At 37.0% G+C, this 26,146-nt stretch overlaps 1 protein-coding gene across 2 annotated transcripts in view; it reads left to right on the forward strand.

Moving 5' to 3' along the window:
- Window positions 1-26,146, forward strand: part of ADAMTS17 (ADAM metallopeptidase with thrombospondin type 1 motif 17) — a 523,726-nt gene that overhangs the window by 380,727 nt on the left and 116,853 nt on the right. For both annotated transcript variants that reach the window (XM_069098470.1, XM_069098471.1), the window contains 3 exons: window positions 5,296-5,453; window positions 9,196-9,355; window positions 14,237-14,372. In XM_069098470.1, coding sequence (XP_068954571.1) covers window positions 5,296-5,453; window positions 9,196-9,355; window positions 14,237-14,372 — 454 coding nt within the window. The remainder of the gene's footprint in view (window positions 1-5,295; window positions 5,454-9,195; window positions 9,356-14,236; window positions 14,373-26,146) is intronic.

The raw sequence follows: 26,146 nt of genomic DNA on the forward strand, positions 1-26,146 counted from the left end.
CCAATAAAGTCCTCTCTCACCTTTTAATTTTATTTATATATCATCCATTCATATTCAACTCATCCTGTGCTCTCTGTCTATGTATACATGTACATACATATGCACACACGTAATTATATACACGTATAACCTCCTATACATACATATATATGTATACATATATACATATATATTCCCTTCAACTATCCTCATACTGAGAAAAGTCTCATGAGTTACAATTATCTATTTCCATGTAGGAATGTAAATAGTTCAACTTTAATAAGTTCCTTATGATTTCTTTTTCCTGTTTACCTTCTCATCCTTCTCTTGCTTCTTGTATTTGAAAGTCAAATTTTCTGTTCAGCTCTAGTTTTTTCATCAAGAATGTTTGAAAATCCTCTGTTTCATTAAATGACCACATTTTTCCCTGAAGCATTATACTAAGTTTTGCTGAGTAAGTGATTCTTGGTTTTAATCTCAGCTCCTGGGGCAGAGCCAAAATGGCAGCATAGAAGCAAGAAAGCTCTGTGTGCTCCCCCCATAACCACCTCAAATACCTATTAAAAATTACACTAAACAGGAGGCGTCTAGGTGGTACAGTGAATAGAGCACCAGCCTTGGAGTCAGGAGGACCTGAGTTCAAATCCAGCCTCAGACACTTAACATGTGACCTTGGGCAAGTCACTTAACCCCAATTGTCCTGCAAAAAAAAAATTACACTAAACAAATTTTAGAGGTACAGAACCCACAAAGTGACAGAGAGAAACAAATCTCCCGTTGAAGACAACCTGGTAGGGAGGATCTATTGCAGCATGCTGGGAGCAGAGCCCAGCCCTGCCTGAGCCTGCTGTTTTAGCCTCAGGGTAGCCCAACCAGCTGCAGCTGGAACGGACCTCATAAGAGTGGATTACCTGCAGCTGTGGCAGTTTCCAGAATTATCAACCCATAAATGCCAAAGACAAAGTGAGAGGTCAGTAGGGACTTTGTGGGACCATGGAAACCCAGAGTTCAGTCTGGCCTCTGCCCCCAGAGGGAAAAGTGGCTAAGGTGCAGCAGCTGCCGTGTAGCTAGTTCAGAGCTCCTGGCCTGCAGATTGTAGGGGAACCAAGCAACCATTCTGAGGGGTAATCGCTCTTGCATTAACCTGCTTGGATCTGGATTGCTGTGTAGGGTGGAGGTCCTGGGGTGCATGAACAGGTGCCAGAGCTGGTGGAAGCTTCACAGAGGGCAGCCAACAAATAGCTCCAGGAGCTGCTAAAACCCTAGCGATTTGGGACAAAACTCTCCTCTCTGGAAGCAGAGTTCTACTGTGGCAAAAAGCTCAAAAGTCAAGTAATTGAGTGGCAACATGAGCAAGCAAAGGAAACAAAACAAGCACAGCAATCCACCATTGGATTCCTTTTTTGGGGACAAAAAGGATCAAAGCATGGAACAGGAGGAAGACAACGAAGTCAGAACTCCTGTACCAAAAGCTTCCAAGAAAAAGATGGACTGGTTCAGGCCATAGAGGGTCTTAAGAAGGATTTTGAAAACCAAATAAGAGAAGTGGAAGAAAAATTTGGGAAGAGAAACGAGAATGAGGCAAGAAAATAATGAAAAGAGAGTCAACAACCTGACTGAAGAAAAAAACACCTTAAAAAATAGACTAACTCAAATGGCAAAAGAGGCTCAACAAGCCAATGAGGAGAAGAATGCCTTAAAAAGCCAAATTTGACAGATGGAAAAAGAATCTCAAAAACTCGCTGAAGAGAATCATTCCTTCAGAATTAGATTGGAGCAAATGGAAGCTAGTGACTTTATGAGAAATCATGATACTGTTAAACAGATCCAAACAGATGAAAGAATAGAAGGCAATATGAAATATCTCATTGGAAAAACCACTGACCTGGAAAATAGATCCAGGAGAGATAATTTAAAAATTACTGGATTACCTGAAAGCTATGATCAAAAAAAGAACCTAGAAATCATCCTTCAAGAAATTCTCAAGGAAAATTGCCCTGATGTTTTAGAACCAGAGGACAAAATAGAGGTTGAAAGAATCCACCAATCACCTCCTGAAAAAGATCCCCAAAATAAAACTCCTAGGAATATTATAGCCAGGTTCCAGAGTTCCCAGATCAAGGAGAAAACATTACAAGCAGCCAGGAAGAAACAATTTGAATATTGTGGAAATACAATCAGGACAACACAGGATCTGGCAGCTTCTACACTGAGGGATCAAAGGGCTTAGAATATGATATTCTGGAGGTCAAAGGAGTTTGGATTAAAACTAAGAATCACCTACCCAGCAAAACTTTGTATCATGTTTTAGGATAAAATATTAGTCATTCAATTAAATAGACAACTTTCAAGCATTCTTAATAAAAAAAAAAACCAGAGTTGAATAGAAGATATGACATTCAGATACCAGAAGTAAGAGAAGCATCGAAAGGTAAACAGGGAAAAGAAATCATAAGGAAATTTTCAAAGTTGAACCATTTACATTCCTATATATAAAAACAATAATTGTAACTTATGAAACTTTTCTCGGTATGAGAATGGTTGAAGAGAATATAAATGTGTGTGTATGTATATATATATATATATGTGTGTGTGTGTGTGTGTATACATACATATATATGTCTATATAGGAGGGTACATGGACATATGAATACATATGTGAGTGTGTGTATATATGTGTACAGATATACTTAGAGGGCACCAGACTAATTGAATAGGAAGGGATGATACTTAAAAGGTGAAATTGAGATGAGAGAGAGAAATATAATGAGAGGAGATGTGAAGAGACAGAATGGGGTAAATTATCTCATATAAAATAGGCAAGGGAAAACTGTACAATGGAGGGGAAGAACAGGAAGCCAAAAGGGAATGGGTCAACCTTACTCTCATTGAATTTGGCTTAGGGAGGGAATGACATATACACTAAATAGCCTATCTCGCCCTATAGGAGAGTAGAGGGGGAAAGGGATGAGAAGGGGGATGATGGAGGGAAGGGCAGGTTGGGGGGGAGGGGAGTTAGAAGCACACACTTTTGAAAAGGGACAGCGTCAAAGTAGAGAACAGAACAATTGGGGGATGGGATTGAATGGAGGGAAATATAGTCAGTCTTTCACAATATATCCACTATAGAAATGTTTTGCGTAGGTACACATGTACAACCTATATTGAATTGCTTATCTTCCCAGTAAGGTTGGTTGATGAGGGAGAAAGGGAAAGAATCTGGAATTCAACATTTTAAAATAAAATGTTTAAAAAATATATTATTATGATTTCTTTTTATATGCAAATGGGAAATAAGGTTTACAGACACTGGGTTATAGAGATCCATCCTTCTCCCTACTGGAAAGTTGGAGAGGGAATGGGGGAGGATATAGGAGAAAGCAGATTGGGGGGATGGGGCATACAGTGGGATCGCTGTTTTGGGGTAGTGAGTAGGGGAAAGATGGGGAGAAAATTTGTAATTCAAAATATTGTGGAAATGAATGATGTAAACTAAAAATAAACATTAAATTTTATTTGAAAAAAATATTAGCTCATTTGACCTCCAGATTATCATATTTCAAGCCCTTAGGTCCCTTAATGTAGAAGCTGCTAGGTCCTGTATTATCCTGATTGTGTTTCCACAGTGCTCAAATTGTTTCTTCCTGACTGCTTGCAGTATTTTCTCCTTGACCTGGGAACTCCGTAATTTGTCTATGATATTCCTAGTTTTCTTTTTTGGGATCTTTTTCAAGAGGCAATTGGTGAATTCTTTCAATTTCTATTTCTAGAATCCTCTGGTTCTAGAATATCAGGGTAATTTTGCTTGATAATTTCTTGAAAGATGGTGTCTAGGCTCTTTTTTGATCATGGCTTTCAGGTAGTCCAATAATTTTTAAATCATCTCTCATGGCTCTATTTTCCAGGTCAGTGGTTTTTCCAGTGAGATATTTCACATTGCCTTCTTTTTTTTCATTTGTTTGGATCTGTTTTATAGTATCTTGATTTCTCATAGTCAGCTTCCAATTGCTGTAGTCGAAATTTGAAGGAGTTGTTTTCTTCATTGGGTTTTTGAAATTCCTTTTCCATCTGGCAAATTTGGCTTTTTGGGCCCCTTTTGCCATTTGAGTTAGTCTATCTTTTATGGCGTTATTTTCTTCAATGTATTTATGGGTCTCCTTTCGCAGGCTGTTGACTCATTTTTCATAATTTTCTTGCATCACTCTCATTTCTCTTCCCAATTTTTCTTCCACTTCTTTTACTTGATTTTTAAAATCCTTCTTGAGTTCCTCCATGGCCTGTAACTAATTCATATTTTTCTTGGAATCTTTTGATGCAGGAGTTCTGACTTTGTTGTCTTCCTCCCATTCTATGCTTTTTCCCCAAAAAAGGATTCTATGGTATGTTTGAGTTTCCTCTGCTTGCTCATTTTGCCAGCCAATTATTTGACTTTTGAGCTCCTTGCCTTGGTAGAACTCTGCTTCCAGAATGGAGAGAGCTATGTCCCAAATCTCTGAGGTTTTTGCCGCTGCTGGAGCTATTAGGAGGGCACCCCCTCTGCAGCCCCTACCTCTGGCACACTGGCCACATACCCCAGGAGCACCACCCAAGATCATGATTCAGATCCAAGCAGGTTAAAGTAAGAGCAATTACCCTCTGAATGGTTTCTTGGTCTGCCTACAATCTGCATTTGCCACTTCTTGCCCTGGGGGCAGGGGCCAGACCTTGCTCTTCTCCACCCAGTTCCAACAGAGTTCCTTACTGACCTTTTACTTTCCTTTTGGTGTTTATGGGTTGCAAAGTCTGGAAACCACCACAGCTGCTGGTGATTCACTGTCTTGAAGTCTGCTCTGGCCACAGCTGCTTGGGGCCCCCTAGGGCCAGAACTTTTGTGGCTTATTTAGGACTGTGCTTGGCCCTGGAACTGCACTCAGCCAGATGAGATAGACCCTTCCTGCCAGCCTGCCAGGCTGCCTTCAGTGAGAGATTTGTTTCTCTTTATCACTTTGTGAGTTCTGTAGCTCTTAAATTTGTTTAGAATCATTTTTTTACATGTATTGGAAGTGGTAGGAGCCTGAGCTGCGTGGAGGTCCTGTTTTTACTCTACCATCTTTGCAATGGCTGATTGAATGGTTTAACCCTGGATCACCTCCTCACCAGTAATCATGCTTCTGATAAAAATTTGTCTTCTTTTCATTTTGTACCAATGTATTTTTCCTCTTTGAAGAGATTTCATGGAGAACCCTTATGAGAGGAAAGATGTTTCTTAGTTCTGTTCATTTTAAGGGAGGAATGATTATTTTAATTTGATTCGGTGGTATTTTGTCCTCTTTCTAGCTCTCAAAGACTCCAGTAAGAAATCCATAAACAGTGACTGGAAAATTGAGCTTCCTGGTGAATTTCAGATCGCAGGCACTACTGTCCGCTATGTCCGAAGGGGTCTGTGGGAGAAAATATCTGCCAAGGGACCAACTAAAATACCACTGCACCTGATGGTAAATTCATATTATTTTTTATATTTCTCAAAAGTCATGTGGCCCAAGGCAATGGGGACAGGGGTGGTGATGTCTTAACAGTTTATTCCATTCTTAGTGACCTGGAAGAGATTTTCCTTGATATTTTACAAGGGTAAGGAAGTGGTATTGGACAACCAGCCACATTTTATAATTGCCTTTCATCTTCTCTATGCAAGACACCAAAACACTGTTCAAAGGATTCTCCTCCCTTTCTAGAACCAAGTGTGTACCTCCTCTTTAAGAATATTCCTATCACTTTTAAAGGGAACTCCCTGTCCAGCAGTGATTATCTGTAGCACCTAATGAGAACTGGACTAATAAAGAAAGAGAATGCGCTTTAAATTATACATTCTTATGTTATATTATAATGGGTATAGATTCTTACTATCAATTCATTTATTCACATTAAAAACTATCTTTTTAAAAATGAAAAGTTGCATTTTCCCCTCCAAATGGCATTACTTAGCATTTCAAGATCTAGGTTGCATAAAAAATAACTATATATTGTTCACTCCCTAGGTGTTCTTGAGCAACTTATGCTGTTCCTAAAAAGCTAGTTTTAAATGGAAATACTGGAATAGTGAAGTTTGAGGTAATTTCAAAAGATTATCTGACTCTCCACAGTTAAGGCAACATAGATTATCCACAATAAATGATAATCCTTTTTTTAAGGTACCTCTCCCTTCCTCATCCTCCCTCCCAGGTAAGGGATCCATCTTCTTCAGTATAGTGGTATTTTATGGTCCTTATACTGGGCAAATCCTTATGGATAATCTGCACCAGTATAATTCAGTAAATATGTCCTCAGTAAATATGAAGAATGGTGCTTGTATTTTACCACAAAAGTCTTTCCCTTAGAATTCTAAATATCACTCTATTTTGCATTTGGGAAAAGACAACATTTAAAATTTAGATGACCCTTTGAATGGATTCTTCCAGTGTTTTTCACCATTAAACCAACTTCTGTCTTTTTATTGTATACACAGAACTTTATTGCAGCACAGCTCTTTTTCTTACATTTATCATAGCTGAAGTTCTGATAAAAGACTCAATTTGTGTGTATCCTTCAGAGGATTGTGTTTACAAGTTTTATTTATTTATTTATTATTTGTAATTAAAATTACAAATTTTAGCATCAAATATCCAGTGGATTAATTAGACATAGTTATTCTAGTGTCCTTCTGAAAAGACCTTATTTTAGAAACATGTTTAACTTAACTAAAAAGAGAAAATCATGAGGATTTTTAAATTGTAAATTGATTTTTCTTTTTTAAAAATCTGTCTCTTTTCCTTACTGTCTTTTTTAAGATTTGGGTTTAGATACAGCTTCATTGACCATAGTCAACTGCTCAGAAATATTGCTGATACAACACATGACCTTCCTGCTCCTTCAAACGTACTCCTATGTATAAGCTGAAGTCTTATGACCTCAAATTCTTTAACTCAGATATTTCTCAGCCACAATGTTATTTTGCATTACAGTGTTCTAATGAGCAATTTCTTCCTTGGGAAGTTGGTTTCATTTTTCTAAATCAATAATCAGTGAGGGCTAAAAGAAGACACAAAAAATATACATCCTATTAATAATTATCAACTATTTGTATGTTAATTTACTTGTTCTAGCAAATAGTAATAATGTAGGTGAATTTTCCCTTTTCTACTTTATTTCATAAACTAGTCGAGTTTGTCAAAGACAATATGCAGCCTGACTTAACTTGGGCAATAATAAACAAAACTCATTTGAAACATTTTATATAGTTGAAACTCTTCCCCTAAATTTAGTATTAATCTTTTTTCTTGAAATTGGATAGTTGTTCTAAATGTTTAAATATACAAGTGAAGGGGATGGTAACTCCCCCAAAATAGAAAACTGTTATCCAAACAATAGGGGAGTACCCTGTTATAAGAGAGCCAGAAGCATCCGGGAAGCCATGGTGACCTGCATTTGAAACCAATTATACACACACATAAAAATCATACATGGCTACAAAATTGCATGAAATTGGTTTCATATGGACTCTTGATTCACTGGTCTAATGCTCATACTGAGATAATAAAGATCTCTTTTAAGGAGTAGTTTTAAAAAGCTGGAGGCATTTCTCCAACTGCATTAATATAAGTATATTTCTTGGATAAATGGACGTTTATTTAGTTAGGTTTGTTCTAGACCTCCCCCTGGCAATCTAGAACATGCCAAGCTCTTCCCAGGTTGGTTGATACCGCGGAGCTGATGGATTCCTTTGTTTAATACAACACATTGCTAATACCTTAAGTGCCTTAAATAAAATCAGGGTGGGCCATAGCAGTCTCTGCTGTTACCTAATGTTGGGCATGTAGTCATAGACCTCCCAGCTTTACAGTGAGATTAATAACTGCCTGGTCCTAGAAAATGGAATATCCCTTCCAAACTTGGAATAAAGATATCCCCTTCCTAGCCAGGTTGTTTTATGCTTTTCATAATAGATGCTATTTTATACAAAGGTATGTCAGATGCAAACAGGTCAAACACCTGTTTCCTTTCATTACTTATTGAAGAAAATGAGTAAACCCTTTCATGTTGATTATTCTGGGAAACATCTGTAGTAGTTTCAGTTGTACTCAAACTCCGCATCAAAATGGTCATGTGAGTCCTTCAATAAGAAAATAAGGATGAAGCCACCTAACTATAAGTCCATCTAAAACACCCCACTGATAGATATGTTCCCTTGGGAAAATGACATCCCTGGATTACAGAGTACAGAGGAGAGATAGAGAATACATCTTTCCCAGTCTAATAGTGAAGATCTGTAAGGCTGGTTTTATCATGACTCACCCAAGCCAATTTGTACCAAGGTTCTACTGTGATTTCTTGTATAGTATTTTGGCCATCCTCCATTTGTGGATGTAGTAGACATCCACAAATTCAATAAATATTTACTGAGCATAAACTTTCGCAAAACATGAATATTAAGTCATTGGAAAGAGATACAAAACTGAATTAAGACATAACCCTGTTGTCATGAAGTTTATTTAAATGCATTCAGTTGTAGCAGAATATGCCCCTTGAAAACACATACCAACAAAAGACAGTACAAAATTTAAGCACTTCAGGAAGGTCCAAGCAAAGTGTTATATGAGATCCAAAGTACTCCTTAGGATAATACAAGAGCAGGATAGTGGGTTATATGACACTATAGAAATTATATAGAAATTCTTCACATGGACATTCTGATTTTCTAAGAAGTGAAAATACCAAGTTCAGCAATACCTGCACAGTTAAAAGTCAAAGGTGCATTTTTTTCAGTCTATAAAATCAGCTTCACAGGTGAATATGGGCAATTACTTAACTCAGGTTTGGCCAACTATCCATTAGTAGGTAATTAAAACTGAATGAGATTCTTAGCTGAACAAGCCTATTAACATATAACCACTCTCTCCAGATGAAAGTGATGGAAATCCATGATAATAAGTGTGCAGATGCCAGGAAAAAAGACTGGAGTAGCTTCAGTTGAGCAGTGGAGAAGTTAAAAAGTTGTCTTGCTATCCCAGGGTACTAGTAGATTTGCTTTCACTACCAAATATAGGAGTATTCTTGCTGAGGAATTTTGGAATTTTCCTCTTATTTAGTACATGAGAGAATTCCTGGTTGGAGAATCAAAAATGGTGTTGCATGGTTTACACATTAAGCAGTCTGTGGACTGAGTATACATAACAATGGTCTTTTCTTTTGCTGATGATCTAGGTGTTACTATTTCATGACCAAAATTATGGGATTCATTATGAATACACCGTTCCCGTAAACTATACTGCAGAAATTCAGAGTGAACCTGAAAAGCTACAGGATTCTTTATACATCTGGACTCATAGCGGTTGGGAAGGATGCAGTGTGCAGTGTGGTGGAGGTGAGCCGCTGGGGAATCACTGTGATTGTTTGGCTTTGGGTTTTGCAAAGGACAGGAGAGGAAAAAACAGTGAGTGCAATGAACACAGCTGCCAGAGTACAAATGCTGTGGGAAGGGCTATGCTATGGAAACCTATATTGCCATGGAAATTGAATTATTTTTCACTGACTATAAAAATGATCAGAAGCAAGCCTGAAAATCACTACTTAAAGATCCATTGGCAGATATTCCAACAGGAATACTTCACCAGGTCATCATCACCCAATTTTAGTTTGTTGCCAGTGGTTGTAGACCTTTTTACACAGTTCTTGAAATTTAATTGGCTTTCTGGATCGTCCTGCTATGATTGTGGATAGGGTTAGTCTCATATGACAGTGTTCAAGCCACCTATGTGATGTTTTCTGAGTGCCAGAAAGCTTTCCTCCCCTCAAATACCTCTACAATGTGACCATGATACCTGAAATTTGCACTTAGTCATTCATTCTCAGGGGAAAGAATGACATCAAAGAAGTTGTTGAAGTACCATTATTATCTGAGAGAGATCATAGAAGTATGTATTTTAGAGCTTGAACAGACCCTAGAGATTATCCGATAGAACCCTCAAGTTTTACAGAGGAGTAAATCTGAGATCCAGATAAGTTAAGTGAATCACCCAGGATCCTCTGACTCTAATGCACTGCTTTTTCACCCATTAATGACTCAGTTCATCAGACTGAGAGCTCATCAAGGATCTGATGGAATGGATATGATGTGATTTTTTTTTCAAGGGTGCCTAGGGCATTCCCTCAGAAGGTAGAGTAACACAGCACAGCAAGGTGCCCCAGGCACCTCCAAGAGACTGGTCTGAGGCTAGGCATTTGGGCATTAAAAGAAATAAGGAAAAAGATATAAAAAGGGCATTTGGGAGAACAAATAAATTTATTCTTCAATTTTGCCAATGGCCAATCCTGAGTGTGCTGCTGTATTTAAAAGAAACTGCCTCTGTCCCTGTACATGAAAGGAAGGCTTCCATTGGGAATAGATGGCCCAGATTTCACGGTGCCCTTTCAGTCAGAAGATCCAAGGACTCACTTTCTCCTGGTCACCCATTTATAGCCTTTTCCTCTAACATGAGAAAATTCATTAATTAGCAAGTATTTTTATTGTATATCACATTTCTCAGAAAAAGCTTTCCCTTAGCTAGACAAAACTGAATTATTTTTTTTTCCCAATGAAATAACTTTCCCCAGTCTTTCTATTATAGTTCTAATCATCTTTCAATCTCCTCCTATGGGACCCTTCCTTAATTTAGAAACTCCTTTAGCTCTGGAAAGGCATAGTCAGGTTCCCATTCTGTAGATAGTCCTAATGTATAGTGTGTTAAAGCTCATAACTGTACTAAGATTTGGGGGCATCCTATATTTTCAGCTACCTCTGCTGCTTCTCCAGTGCTATCTGCAACTCATAATAGCAACCCTTTTATCTATAGTAGTTTTCATGAGAGAGCAGAAATGACTTGAATGTTCAAGAGGAATAGATTGAGCTTGTCAGACACCCAACATATGAAGCATTGGTTTATTTTGGTGCCTTAGAATGTAACTTTCTCATACTAGAGATAGCCCAAATCCATCAAGTACAACTGTAAGGACCTAAGTGGAGGAATTCCTTCCACTGAGAGAGCTAACAAGGTCCATAATAAAAGGTTATCAAGTGGGGCTTGCCCATTCATAGCCCCCAGCAAGTAAATGTCATCAGCAGCATCTTATCTGTGGCCAGGTGTCTATAATGCTGAACTTGGTAGTCCTCTGTAAGCTTCAGTTTCCTCAAGTATATCTATATTTTCTACCTCATAGTGTTGTTCTGAGGTCCAAATGAACTAAAAAATATGAAACACCTGGGTAATTTTAATGCATTATATAAATAGTTGTTAGCATTATATATTATTCCAGATCCTAAGGGCCTTGCTAAGTTTAAATATTTAAGCCTGGTTATAGTACATAGCTCTCGCTAATGTGTGTGTGTGTGTGTGTGTGTGTGTGTGTGTATGCATGGCATAAAAATCCCTTAGGAATACCTGTTTTCTGTTTGCTATCCCTTTTTAGGAATACCTGTTTGCTATTCCTAGAAAAGCTAGTGAATATAGGGTGAGAAGTTTCTGTCTCAGTACCAGAGGAGTTGGCTCTTCTCTCTTGCTTTCTGCCCTCCAGTCATAGTAGGACAATGAAGGGGATAGGGAGGAGGTCCAATAAGAATAGGCCATGGGAAAGGTTAAAAGCAAAGGGACCTTTTCCCATCTAAAAGATGGGCAGAAAAGAATAAGGACCAACCAGAAGCAAAATTTAAAAATAGAAGAGATTTGTCTTTGATTCTCTCCCAACTCCTCTTCTTATTTCTTGCCTCCTCAAGCCTTCTTTCTTTTTCCCTTCAGGTGCCTAATGTCTTTAATTCTCCTCTGAGTAGCCAAAGTTTCTCACCACATCACAAATCTCCTCAGTGTTTTTTCTGTACAAAAAAATGATCTCTCAATACTTTTCCCTCCTTCTGTTAAAACTCCTATTCTTCCTCACTAAATTTGATCTCAGTGAGATATTAGCTTATCAGAATAATTGAACTAATTCACATATAGATCATAAAATTTACAATTGAAAAGATCTTATAGATCATTGAAACACTCTGTGCCTCAGTTTCTCCACCTTTAAAATAGGGAAATAATATTTTGCTTTGGTTTTGAAGAAAACACTTTATGAGCCTTCAGTCATCATGTAAATCTGAACTATTCTAATTTTTTAAATTCCCACCCATTTTATACCAAGTACAAAGAGGCTAAATGATTTGCCTAAGGTCATGGAGAATAAGAGTTGGAATTTGTGATGGTATCTCCACTTCAGCCTTCCCAGAATCTTTCCATTTTTAGCCAGCAAAAATCTCTAATTGGTGGTATTTCTTGCAAGCACAGTGAGGGAAATGGCAAAGAATATGTTGGGAAACTCATGTCCTGATACTATAGAAATTAGCTCACTCCTTTCCTGTCCTAGCTACTTACTACTCCAAACAGAGTAGGACAAGAGTATCAGAAAAGCATTCCAATGGGTCCAGTTTACCATAGGTATGAATAACTGATAGCTTTGCTTCCCCTTAACCATGCCAGGAGTGATGGCTTCCTAATGGTAGCCACATTGAACCTTTAGTCATGAAGACCTGAGTTCAAATGCAGCCTTAGAAATTAAAATGTTTGTGACAAGGTCGCAAAAGCAAGTCACTTAACTTCTGTTTGCCTGAGTTTCCTCATCTATAAAATGGGGGTATTAGTATCTACCTCCCAGGGTTGTTGTGAGGATCAAATGAGATATTTATAAAGCTCTCTGTAAACCTTAAAGCACTATATAAATGCTAGGTGTTATTACTGTTGTTATAAACATAACTCAAAATGACAGAATTCTATATTGTGAAGTAGATTTTTTTTTAATAAGGGAACCTTCTGGATACCATTTAATCACACAACTCAACAATCCCACCTGTGTTTTCAGGTTGGCTCTCAGATAAGGAGAGGAAGAAACATCTCAGTGACATCCTCTCCTCTTCTCCTGTACATCACCCTCCTCTCCTCCATCAGTGAGAAGAGTTGGCTCTTAATAATCTTCTTCCTTCCCAACCAATTTTAAATCTGTAACTTGAGGTCCAGGTCATCCAATTCAAATCTTTGCTTGTCACTGAAGGAGGCAGCTCCACAGAAGAAGGAAAGGGGGATCAATTAATTTGTAGAAATGTCCAGCATCCTCCCTACCCTAACTTCTAACATCAAGGAACACTCATAGCTCTTACACTCAAATAGCTCCCTGAATAATAAGAGAATCCTCTGGAGAAGAAATTTATGGCTGTGCATTCTTCATAGAGGTAGCCCTGTTATAGCTCCTGATGTGTTGTTTTCCTGGGAGATAGATGCCACCCAACGAGGTGGTCTTGTTTCCTAGTCCCTGCTTCCTTAAGTTATTGTCCAGAAGAGCTATATTTCAACTTGGGCCTGTATGACCCAAGGTTTGCCTTTTTTAGAGATGATATGGAATGGAAAATTTGAACCATCAATATAAGCAATCTTCCCCTAAGCTGGTGTGTGTGTGTGTATGTGTGTGTGCACGTGTGCGTGCACACAGTCTTCATGGTTTATTTCTCATAAAGTATGGTACAAAGGACCAAATCAGGAAACCAGGATTTCAGTTTCATCACTATTACTGACATGTTTTGTGATTTGGGGGAAATTATTGATCTGACTTTTCTTGTCTATAGAATGAGAACTTTCTTTTTAGATGATCTAAGATTCTATGATGATCATTTAAAACATTTAAGATATATATTTTGGACTTTCATCATCAGCTTTTATATATGGTGGTATTGTTGGATAAGGATATATCTATGTTGCTGTCCCTTTGACCATTTTTTGTGGTTCAGTTATGATTGGCTGAATAATTCTCCAGTTTGTTTGACCGTGATACAAAAATAATTGGAAAACTTGCAGTACATTGTTATATAAGGAAGTGCTCTCTACTCCATAGAAATTATTTAACAGCAAGGAGGACAAGTGCCAAGTTAGTGTAACAACCAAGAAAGGAACACAGATATCTTGATTGCCAGTAGCAATTATTCAAGTCATTTTTACAAATTAACAATACCATGTAAATTTTGGCTTTATTACTTTATAGCTACATCTTATGTACTTTAGGACATTTTAAAAAATAAATAATTAAGTTGAGTTTAATTAAAAACTAAAAATGAAATGTTGAAAATTCCTAAGTGGAAAAAATATGAATTAAATTTGAACATTCTTCTCTAAGTATTAATGGATTTCACACATTGCCCTGACCTAATAAATTCATTTAACTTTATGATTTATGTTGACTTTTTTAGGGGAACGCAAAACCATCGTGTCTTGCACTAAAATTATTAATAAGACCATGACTCTGGTGAATGACAGTCACTGTCAGCATGTGAGTCGTCCAGAACCCCAAGTCCGAAGGTGCAACTTACATCCATGCCAGTCAAGGTAAAGAGGAGCCTTTTAAAAAACTTTCTTCCCAACACCTAAAATTTCTTAATGGTTCTGCTTGTAATTTGAAAGAATAATAAGCATAACTTCATAGATTTGATAGAAAGAAAATGCAGTAAGATTAGAATAGCTCCCTTCTTATTTCCTTTGTTGCCTAGAACAATTTTCCCATTAGCATTGGGTTAAGTTGAATTTGTGGTTGTCAAGTCAGAATTTTATGTTAAGTGTATATTATCTACTAATCTGATTTCTTTTTACTTGAATGCATAGCAGGAGGAATCACCAGGTTAAACCATATTAAGGGGAGTTATCTACATCCTTACTAGTGATCTCAATACAAATTGTGCAGCCTTAGTGCAAAGAGAAGTGCCCTAGGACATATATGACATTTTCCCCTTCCCCCCCTTAGAGGCTCAAAGTAACAACATGGATGGATGGATGGATACTTGAGCCTTTTGAAATGTATATAAATACAGTATCTGTGGTTGACATTTGTAATGACTGAAATTTAATCTTAATGTGACTATAAATCTTAATTGTGTAATGCAGTATATGGATTTCATCTTTGAGACAGAAAGTTATATTGTGCTATTATTCAGAGGCCATTGAGACTTGTGTTCTAAATCCCCAGTCATTTCCCACTTGTTCTAAATTGAATTGGATTGAAATGGAGTACTCAAATCATGGGCCAAGTTTCACTATTTTACATCTGTGAATCAATTAAGCCCTTCCCCCACCCTGTTATTTCAACAGACTTTCTTAATAGTCTGACTCTGATGCTTTGTGTAATATTATTATGACTTTGTATCATATTCTACTCTATGGTTAAATGAATGCTTTTTAATTTCATTCTTTAATGTATCATGTTAAAATGTCTATTGTTTTCAATGTGTTGAACTTAGAATGTAGCAGCTTTTGAGCCCTCTAAGACACCTCATATATGCATACCTAGATTTGAGGTTTCACAAAGTGATAGTAGTCTTACCCCAGTATATCAATTTCTCTCTCTCAAAAAAAAATGAGAAATCTGTGGCATTGATTCAAATGGTTGATTGAAAATTCATACTGAAATTCCATTGTAATGTTCAGTGCTATGAAAAAAAAGGTTTATAGGCAGGATATATGAGCCTTGCTGTGCTTTCTTCAATCACAGCAGCCACCCACTAAAAAGTAAAAGCAAAACCATATTTATTGAGCTTCTATTGTGTGTCTAGAACTATGCAAGGTACTGGGAGAAATCAAGAAGTATAAAATATGGTTTCAGTCTTAAAGGTGTATGTAAAATAAAGCAAGCAGAGAACAACTGAGTACTGAATGGGTAGTCCTAACTATAAGCATATTGAGAATTCAGTGAGGTAAGAGATCTCTGTAAACTAGAATAAATCGTAGATTATAGGAAATCCTGGACTATTAGAGCATGGAAGGAGTTTAGAGATCACCTAGGCCAGGCAAGGATTCTTAACCTTCTTTATGTCCTGGATCCCTCCTCAGAATAATGCTTTTAAATGCATAAAATAAAATACATACTATTACAAGGGAAACAGTTATATTGAAGTGCAGATATTAAAATATTTTTCAAAGAACAAGTTTATGTATGCTGCAGATTAAGAATTGCTAGTATAGGCCAAGACCCACATTTTTGCAAATGAGGAAGCCCAGCAAAGTGATGTGACTTACATTGGATCAGACAGTTGAAAGCAGAGTTTTTGGGGAAGGTTTCATGGGGATGAGGCTAGAGCTGAACCTTGGAGGTTATATAGCATTTGGATGAGAGGAGAGGAGAAGAGAGTACAAAGAGAAGAAGTGCAATGGCAATTAAAACATGGTATATGTGGGGGTCTGTGGAGACAAAGAGGTATTATCATCTGATAAGGGGTGCTCTGTGGTCCTTCTTTAGTAAGGCATTGTGGTACCCTAGAAATAGTGTTGGATGGAGTCAAAGAACCTGGGATAAATCTAACTCTGTTACTCGCTTCCTGATCTTGGACATTTCATGTCTCTGGGCCTCTCAGTTCTTCATCTGTAAAATGCGGTAGTTGGTCTAGATAAAAAATCTGATTCTCTACAAATCTACCTCCCCTTTCTTACCACAGAATCCTTGAAAAGGAAACTATAAAGGACCTCTTGAAAATGGAGGGCAGGAAGGATAGTCATACTCCTTCACTCTGGTTCTAGTGAAAAATATTCCTAAGTTGACTATATGTCTGTGAACCTGTGAATTTTGTATAAGCCCTAGCTGTAAGAGATCTCTCTTAATCCTTTCTCTAGTGGCATGAAGTCCTGTTATGGAAATGAGGATAAATGAGGATAAAGTCAGTAAAAATTGCACTATGAGTTCAATATTAATTAGGCAATGTTGAATGAAGAGAGCAGTAATACTGAAAGTGCAAAGAAGCATGAATAGCCCATAAGTATTTTTCCTTAAATGTTACAAATAACTCATTTATGGAGGAGAAAATATAATCATGTTTGAGAGATAGTGTAGCACATACTAGAAAGTAGGTTGGACTTGGTATCAGAAAGAAATGAGCCTTTCATCACCTCTGACAAATACTGCATGAGTGACCCTGGGCAAGTCATTTAAGTACTCACTGATATAGTCAGCTCTTTAACACTATATGTTATAGACTAATTTCCAAGCTACAGTGATGATGTTTCCTCAACTGATGAAATCTCATGTCTGAATGAGATCCCACATTCACTATGCTAGAGAACACACTATTTCAGTGAACTGTTTTTGCAAAGTGAAAAAGGATCCTTAGGTAATATGAATCACTACCCAATAACTTTACTGTATTATCAAAAAATGGATTACATGGATTTTTATTATACTAGCACAAACCTTTAGAGCACATCGTCCCTACCCTTCAGAAACTTACAGTCTAGACTCTAAGGGAATAAGGCAAACACATGAGAACAATATGATGAAATTGTTTAAACAAGGTGATATGAACCCATGTAGGAAAGACCTCTGATGATTAGACCAAGTTCAAAAATTCATCACCTTCTCCCTCTCAGCCATAATGGCATTCTGAGGGAATGTTTTTAAACTCTATAGGACTGAAATTGGAGAATCAGGCTGAAAAATGCTTATAAAAAATATAAACAAGTATAAGTTAATGTAGTATGAACTATGTAAATAAATGCTGCTGGAGCACAGAGTTGCATTAAACTTGGGGCATAGAATTTCAAATGTACTTACTGCCCAGGAAAACCCACAAATTCATTACAATCCAACAAACCACATTCCCGCACTCTGTCCATGTTAGACCACAAGTTCACACTGAACACACTTTGGACTGAAAATATTTTAAGAAGCACATTTCTTAGTGTCTCCTTAGAACTTATATTTCCACTTGCTTTGCCCACCCAGATATTTGAACCACATACTTAACATATTCTCTGACCATGAACATCTTAAAGAAACCATTCTTTATCACCATATAAAGATGCTTTTTGTTAGGCTTGAATTTCTTTAGATTTTCAGAAATAACTACTATATTACAGCATCTGGTTACAATAATCTCCAGTCTTGTCATGTTTCCATTAAGATTGTATGCTATATAACCACCTAAACAGGAATGGAAAGACCAGATAACCCTGAAAAAGAAAAAAAGGAACTTTATTGTTTCCCTTCATTTTTTATAGAATCCCACAACATTTTCTGGTTTTACATGTTAAAAATTATAGAAATGCAAGCAAAAAAATAGGTTTCCATTATCTTTTATATCACAACCACAATTACCTTTCTGCTCATAGTATCATGTTGGTTATATTGTTAAAGAAGTTAAAAACCCTCTAGAAGTCAGTAATCCACAATGATATTGAGACAAACAGGCATAAAAAAAGGGGGGGACGGGACATGATAGCACATTTGATGAGTACATGAATATTCACTATATAGATAAAATAAGTGCATATACTTCTAATATTAAATCTTTTATCCCATAGTCATTTTCACTTCACTTCAGTAAAATACCTTCTATGTGTAATGTAATTTTTTTTTCCTTTTTGGAGCGGGGAAGGCTGGGCAATTGGGGTTAAGTGACTTGCCCAAGGTCACACAGCTAGTAAAGTGTTAAGTGTCTGAAGCCAGACTTAAACTCGGGTCCTCCTGACTCCAGGGCCGGTGCTCTCTTCACTATGCTACCTAGCCACCCTGCATAATGTACTTTCAACTAACCCATCCAATTGATTTATACGTCTTCCAGATTCAAAGTTTTTCATCTCTACTTCCAGGTAGTCAACTTCTAACTGGAAAAAAGTTCAATGATTATTTGTCAGTCTGTGGTAAGAAGGAGAAAGTCATAGAATGAAAAAATCTAAAAAAATTTCCATTTACTTTGACATTTATTTGATTATATTTTATGGTATGTTTCATATTTTGGCTGAATATCAAATGTAGTTTGCATTTAATGGGAAAACATTGGTTGATAAAGCAGAAAAATGATTCAGGAGTATCTTGGATCCTAGAGAATCCTAGAATTTATGGGAAATATATGAAATAGATCATCTGTAGCATGGATCATCAGAGGTTGACTTTGCTGAAACATAGGCCCAAGAAAAGAGAGTAGGGACAGAGTTTACCAAATTAAATGAGTTTGATAATTACATTTTATACTGGATCTATTATAATAATGATAGTAATGCTATTTGTCTGTCTTATTAATATTAATTATTTGGGCATAGTAATTCTTATTCCCTGTGAATATAAATCCTTTGCAAAAGTCTCACTATGATGTTTCATCATGGCATGGAAGTGACCCTAGGTTCTTGAAAGCTACATCAGAGAGGATAAGCTATAATTCTGTAATTCTATAAACTTTGAAACATGTTCTGTCACTCTTAAGAATAAACCTAGTAAGGTAGGGAAAGGCTGACCACCAGTATAAATGGGAGATTAATTCTTTGATTATGACAAACCATTAAAGAAAGATGCAACATGGCCCTCAGTCCAAAGTAGCCCCTCTCATGTCTACATTGACAATCATAGAGTGGCAAAATGGGGAGGGGGTATATGATAGGGTTTTTTTTGTCCAATAATAAGCATTAATTTAGCTGTTACATTCTCTACAATCCAAGACCAATAACTAACAAGGTCGAATGCTACTGAAGGAACTGAAATATATAAATATTGACGTGTGGTACAAATAAGCCCGAAGACATTTCACTGCATAGTCATTGCAGATTTTATGCCATTTTTTTTCCACAAAAATCGGGTGCAACCATTATGTGAAGTGTTAAAAAACTGTGCTGGCATGACTTGTCTTTTAGTTTCTGCCAGTCTTACACCAACTTTTCACTCACTGAAAACTGTCTTTCCAAAGCTCTGTTTTCATGCTGTTCAGCAAACACAATCACTTTCAGATTGAAGCCCAAAGAATAGTTTTTACATTTATCCATAATCATAAAGAAATGTTTCACATGTTACTGTATCACTGGCAGACAAACTGTACCATTTAACTAGCTTGCAAATCTTCCCATATCACATGACTTACTCATGGCAGCTTTGCCTGCCTGCCCATTCCCATTGGCCTATAACTCTTCGTTGCATTGAGTGACAGTGCTGTTAGTACTAAACAAACCATGCAAGTAAGCTTTTGGAAATATGCTAACAATGTGCATGGGCTGAGAATTCTAGGCTCACAGCTCACAATGCCTGACAAATAAATGCATATCCATATGCAAGTGGTGAATACATTGCTGCTCCATTTACCTTTTAAGCAGTGTGAGGAACAGAATTATATCATGTCATGTTTATGTGATGGAAGGTTATAAACCAATTTGGGGGCTGAAAAAAAAACTGCAATGATTATGCAGTGAAATATGGTAATGTAGTGCTAGGTGAATGAAAGAATGGCTTGCAGGAGCTCTTCAGAGAATTCTATAAGGCATTGGATAAGCTGATTTTGTCATGCACCTGATTGTTTCCAGTAGCATAGTAATAACTCATTATATTAATATACCAAAGGCAACATCAACTATTTCACAGCATACTTTATCACCTAGTTTTGCAGAATTCTTAATACATTTGAGCAAAAATACAATCAAAATAGATCTAAGTATCCTTCCCCTCAAACTATTCCTTCTTCCTATCTTCCCTATTACTGGATTACATGTATACATATTTCTATACACACATACATATATGTGTATCTACATATAAACTTACATATATGCATTGTATGTTTATATACACACAATTTTTGCATGTTGTTGTAGCAGCATGTTCCAGCATCCCCAGGGTGGCTGCCAACACAGGTTCTTAGATCTGCTTTTCTAAAGGAAAGCAACTCAAAATGGGTTAACAAGCTTACTTTAATCAATCAAACATATATCATTTACCTAGTTCAGGGGGAAAAGGTCAGCACCCCAAACTTTAGAGTATACAGACAGAAGTTAGAAAACAGAGAAACAGATCAAGCAGACAGGCTTCCAAACTGTCCAACCATTACATCCATACCAAATCACAGTTACCAGAGAGGGAAGCATCAACATCTGGGTTTTCAAAGCTGGGGGGCTCTCAACAGCTGCCCAGAATCTCATCTCGTCAAATCACACAACACTTCTCAAAGTGAGCTCCAAAGCAAAGCCTCAAATCAGGGATTATACAGCCTTCTCCTGGGTCAGAGAATGTAACCACCTTCTTGACCCACTGCCCAATCACACAGCATCAAGGTGTGGGCATTCCTGAAAACCAAGCCTCCTGCCACAAGCTCTATGTGACCACATTCAACCTATTAGGGGGCAGAGTATATTTTCAAATCAAGGAAAGTTCTCAGAATCTCTTAAGCCTATCAAAGGGCCTAGGGGTAGGGAAGATCTTTAAATTTGCATTTCCATTACAGTTATCTCTCCCATTAGAGGGTGAGTTCCCTGAGGGCAGACAGGGACTATTGGGTTTTTTTGCCCTTTTTGCTAGGGGAGGGTATCACCAAAGCTTAGTATAATGCCTGATACATATTACATGCTCAATACATATTTGTTGACTGACTAATTGATGTGAAGTTAATTGTAGTTCATCAACTAGTATCTCTTGCAGAGGATGGTGAGATAGAGAAAATAGGAAGAAAACTGTGGCATCCTCTCTGTCAACACATATGGAATAGTTAGTGACTTCATTGTAAATGCAGGGGCATAAGAGAGAATGGTGAAAAATATGTTGGAATTTGATTCAGGTTTTAGAAACACAAGATGATGCAAATCTCTCAAAAATCTAATGTTTTTATATCATAAATAAGATAACTTATCAATAAAAATTGGAAGGCACTGAACATAGTGAGCACCAAAGAACATCACAAAAACGAAACTGACTGTATCCTAAGAAAGTGGAAACAATTGATATATAAACCTAGAAGTAATTTTTAAAATATTAGTTTTAACTATTTGTGCACAATTGACTCAGATTAAATCAATATCAAATTAGATGGGTAAAATCAATTGTGAAACTGAAAAAAAAAAGAATAAAAATGAGAAGATATTGTGTGAAGTCAGTATGTTACAATCTGATTATTCAGATAAGTCATTCATGCCCCCCACCCCCAAAATGGAAAATGCATAAAGGTTAACATATTGACTCTGATTATTACTATTTCCCATAGAAGGTTAACAAATGTAGAGTAATCTCCAGACCCAAGAGAGCAAAAGAGCCCAGAAACTATTTCAGGTAAAACAAAACATAAAAAAAAAAAAAATACAGTCTCCTTGCCAAGCACAGAGACAGTGCAGCTAAGATAATGTTATTTTATAATATAAACTCATTTGCAAAACATTACAAAGGAGGAACATGTTAGGTTATAAACATTATCACCAGTATCACTCTTCACCCGACAAATCAATGATGAACAGGGGAAAAGGACAGCAGTCTGCATCCAGTTTGCTGTGAAACTCAAGGAAGCTAGATTATCAAAGAGAATTCATTGACAAAACCAGAATGACAGCATAGAAAAAAATGGAACAGCTTTGTCAATATTTCAACTTTTCATCAATACAATGAACTACAAAAATTGTACTGCACCACCTAAGTCTATATGAGGAAGTAAAAATGGCACATAAGGAGAGTTTTCTCATGGAAAGGGAATAAGCAGATTTTGCAAAAGATCTCTCATAGCATACCCTATTTACACAGTGACCAATTGACCAAAAGGTGTCAAAAATACAATATTTTGCATATTACCACAAAGGGATGACTTGGTAAAGCAAAATGCAGCCTTGACCTCAGAGTCAAGATTCTAAAAGTTTCTTTGCCAAATGTAACTGCAGGTAAAACTTGTTCAGTTTCATGATTAGTAACAAAGACAAAACCAATGTCTATACTAACAGGAGGTCTTTGCAAAACTTTTATGAAGACTATCCAAAACAGAATCCAAGTGGAAAAGAGATCCCATATTAATGGCAACGTGAGTCATATATCTGGTTGTTGCTGGTGTCTTGATCACCTCAGGATCTGGAATATTATGGCTCTCCTCAATGAGATCTATGATCACTCAAAAACCAAATGTATCAAGAATGTCTCTTGTCTAGAATATCCTTTGTGGTTGAATGGGTAATCCACTGAGTTTGTCAGTAGATTTGTCTTGGTCAAGAACTGCAGATAGACAGTGATCTTGGCCCAAATTAAATAGGAACAAGAGAAAAGGGCAGTCCTTCCAGCCTCCTCTGTAGTTATCATATTCATATTTTCTTACAGCATAGTAACATTCCATTCCATCCATGAACCACAATTTGTTTAGCCATTCTCCAAATGATTGGTATCCGCTTTTTCTTTGCTACCACAAATATCTTTGCTATACATATTTTGGTGAATATGGGACCTTTCTTGTAGTCATTGTTCCCTTTGGGGTATGTGCTTAGCAACAGAATCCCTGGGTCAAATAATATGGGTATTTTAGTTATTCTCTTAGTGTAATTCCAATCTCTCTTTCAAATTTATTAGACCCAATTCACAGCTCTACCAACAATTCATTGGTATGCTTGTGTTTCCAAAATCCTTCTAGAATTGACTATTTCTTTCTTCTGGCATCTTTACCAATTTTCAGAATTATAGTGATCTGTGTTTCTCTTATTCTTGGGGATTAGGGGCATTCTTTAATAAATATTTGTTAATAGCATTTTTTTTTTGAGAACTGTTTGTTCAAATTCTTTAACCACTAATCTATTGGGGACTGACTTTTTGTTTTATGTATTTCTATTATTTGTCCATGTATCTTAGATATCAGACCCCAGTGATTTGATATAAATGTATTTCCCCAGTTAACTACTTCCCTTTTTTATTCTGGATACACTAGGATTTGTGTATCCAAAAGCTTTTCAGTTTTGTGTAAATGAAATTATCTCTTTTATGTTTTGTGATCACCTATATTCTCTGTTTGGTTAGGAATTCAACCCCTCCCTATAGTTGTGAAGGTTATGCAATGTGCTTCTCTCCTGTTTTTTTTTTCATGGTACAATCTTTAATATTAAGGTCATATATCCACTTTGAATTTATCATGATGTTAGGGGTATGAGGACCTAATCCTAATTTCTATCAGGCTGCTTTCTGGTTTTCCCAGAAATTTTGTCAGATAAGGAGCTCTTTCCTAGGTAATTTACATTTAGGAGCTTATTTAACAATGAATCATTGAGTCCAAATATTTATGATTCTTCCTTGTCTTATCTGTTATATTAATCTACTGGCCCATCTTTTACCCATGCCAAATGGTTTTGATGATATTATAATTTGGAATTTGGAAAACTATTCCTCCTTTATTCCTCCCTTTTTCATTATTTTCATTGATATTCTAAGAAAATGGTGTTTTCCCAAGAGATTTTTATTTGTCTAGCTCTGTAAAATATCTCTTGGTAGTTTGATATAGCACTAAATTTGTAAACAAATTCAAGCAGTACAGGGTATCCCAAAAGTTTTAGTGACTTTAATAACTTAATAGCAGTAAGACTTTTGGAACACTCTGTATAGTCATTTTCATTACATTTTATGACCAATAAACCAGGTAGGTAGTACAGTGGATAGAGTGCCAGGCCTAAAGAAAGACTCATCTTTCTGAATTCAAATATGACCTCAGACACTTACTAGCTGTGTGACCCTGGGCAAGTCAACCAACCCTGTTTGCCTCAGTTCCTCATCATAAAATAGAGAAGAAAATGGCAAGCCATTCCAGTATCTTTGCCAACAAAACCCCATATGGAGTCCTGAAGAGTTGAAATAACTCAACAAAAATGGCTAATAGGCAGTTGGAGATATAAGACTGAAGATCAGCCAAGGGGTTAGTGTTGGATAAGCAGAACTGAGAATCATCTGCATAGATATGATAGCTGACTCCATGAGTTCTGATGAAATCACCAAGTAAAATAACATAAAGGGAGAAGAAAAGAAGTCCCAGGACAGAGCCCTGTGGGACACCCATGATAGGTGTGCATGACCTGGATGAAGATTCCGCAAAGAAGTCTGAGGAGAAGTGGTCAGATTGGTAGGAGGAAAACCAGGAGAGTGTCCCAAATACCTAGAGAGAAGAGAGTATCAAGGAGAGAAGAGTGATACTGTCAAAGACTGCAGAGATGTCAAGAAGGATGAGGATTGGGAGAAAAAATAAAGGCTATTAGATCTGGCAATTAAGAAGTCATTGATAGGGGCAGCCAGGTGGCTCAGCGAGTATGAGCACCAGCTCCAGTGTCGGAATGATCTGGGGATCAAATCCGGGCTCAGATACTTAGCACCACACCCAGAAATAACTGGCTGTGTAACCTTGAGCAAGTTACTTAACCCCAATTGCTTTAAAAAAAAAAGAAAGAAGTCATTGATAACTTTAGAGAGAGCAGTTTCTATTGAATGATGAGGCTAGAAGCCAGAATGCAGAGAGTTAAGAAGACAATGAGAAGAAATGAAGTAAAGGCACATCTTGTAGACAACCTTCTTAAGGAGTTTAGTCACAAAAGGGAGAAGAGATATAGGGATGGATGGGTCAAATGAGGATTTTTTTGGAGGACAGGGGAGACAAAGACATGTTTGTAAGCAGTAGAGAAGCAATTAGTAGACAGGAAGAGACTGAAAATTAGCAAGAGAGTGGGATTAATAGAAGAAGCAAACTGCTGGAGAAGACCAAATGGAATGGGGTCACTTGTGCATGGAGAGGAGTTTGACTTAACAAGGAAGAGGATGACCTCATTATGTGAGATAAGGGTGAAGGAGGATAATGTAGAAAAAGGCATATGTTGTGTAAGAAGAAGAGGGAAGAAAAGGGAACACATCTTAATAACTGCATCATGACTTGAAGTAGAAAACAGGACATGTCAAAAGTTCTTGAGAAACAGTGGTTAAGAATAATATAATCTTTGAGCTATAGGGACTTTAGAGATAATAAAATTGACACCCCCCCACTCCCCCCACCCCGTTTTCAGATTAGAAAACTAAGGCCCAGAAGAATGAAGTCATTTTCCAAGGTTATATAGCTAATTAAGTGGAAGAGCAGAGACTAGAATTCAGATTAATTGGCTTCTGGTCTAGATTTCTCAGCACTATATCATACTTCCTTTATAAATGGGTTAAAAGGTTGTAACATAGGTGTTAGTAACTTATGAGTCTGCTCTCTGAGGCTTGTTGCCAGCCCCTTCCCCTTCTCATGAAGGAGAATGAGGATAGTGCCAAGAGCTCTGGATTCAGAGAATCTGGGTTTATATTCTAACTCTGACACTTATGCCCTGAGTACCTTGGGCAAGTTTATTCCCATATCCTGGACTGATTGCTCATATATAAAATGGACTACATGGCTTCCAAG

The sequence above is a fragment of the Petaurus breviceps genome, unplaced genomic scaffold (assembly GCF_028583685.1).
Source record: "Petaurus breviceps papuanus isolate PSGF00001 unplaced genomic scaffold, PetGlider_PUasm1.0 37, whole genome shotgun sequence".
Lineage (NCBI taxonomy): Eukaryota > Metazoa > Chordata > Mammalia > Diprotodontia > Petauridae > Petaurus > Petaurus breviceps.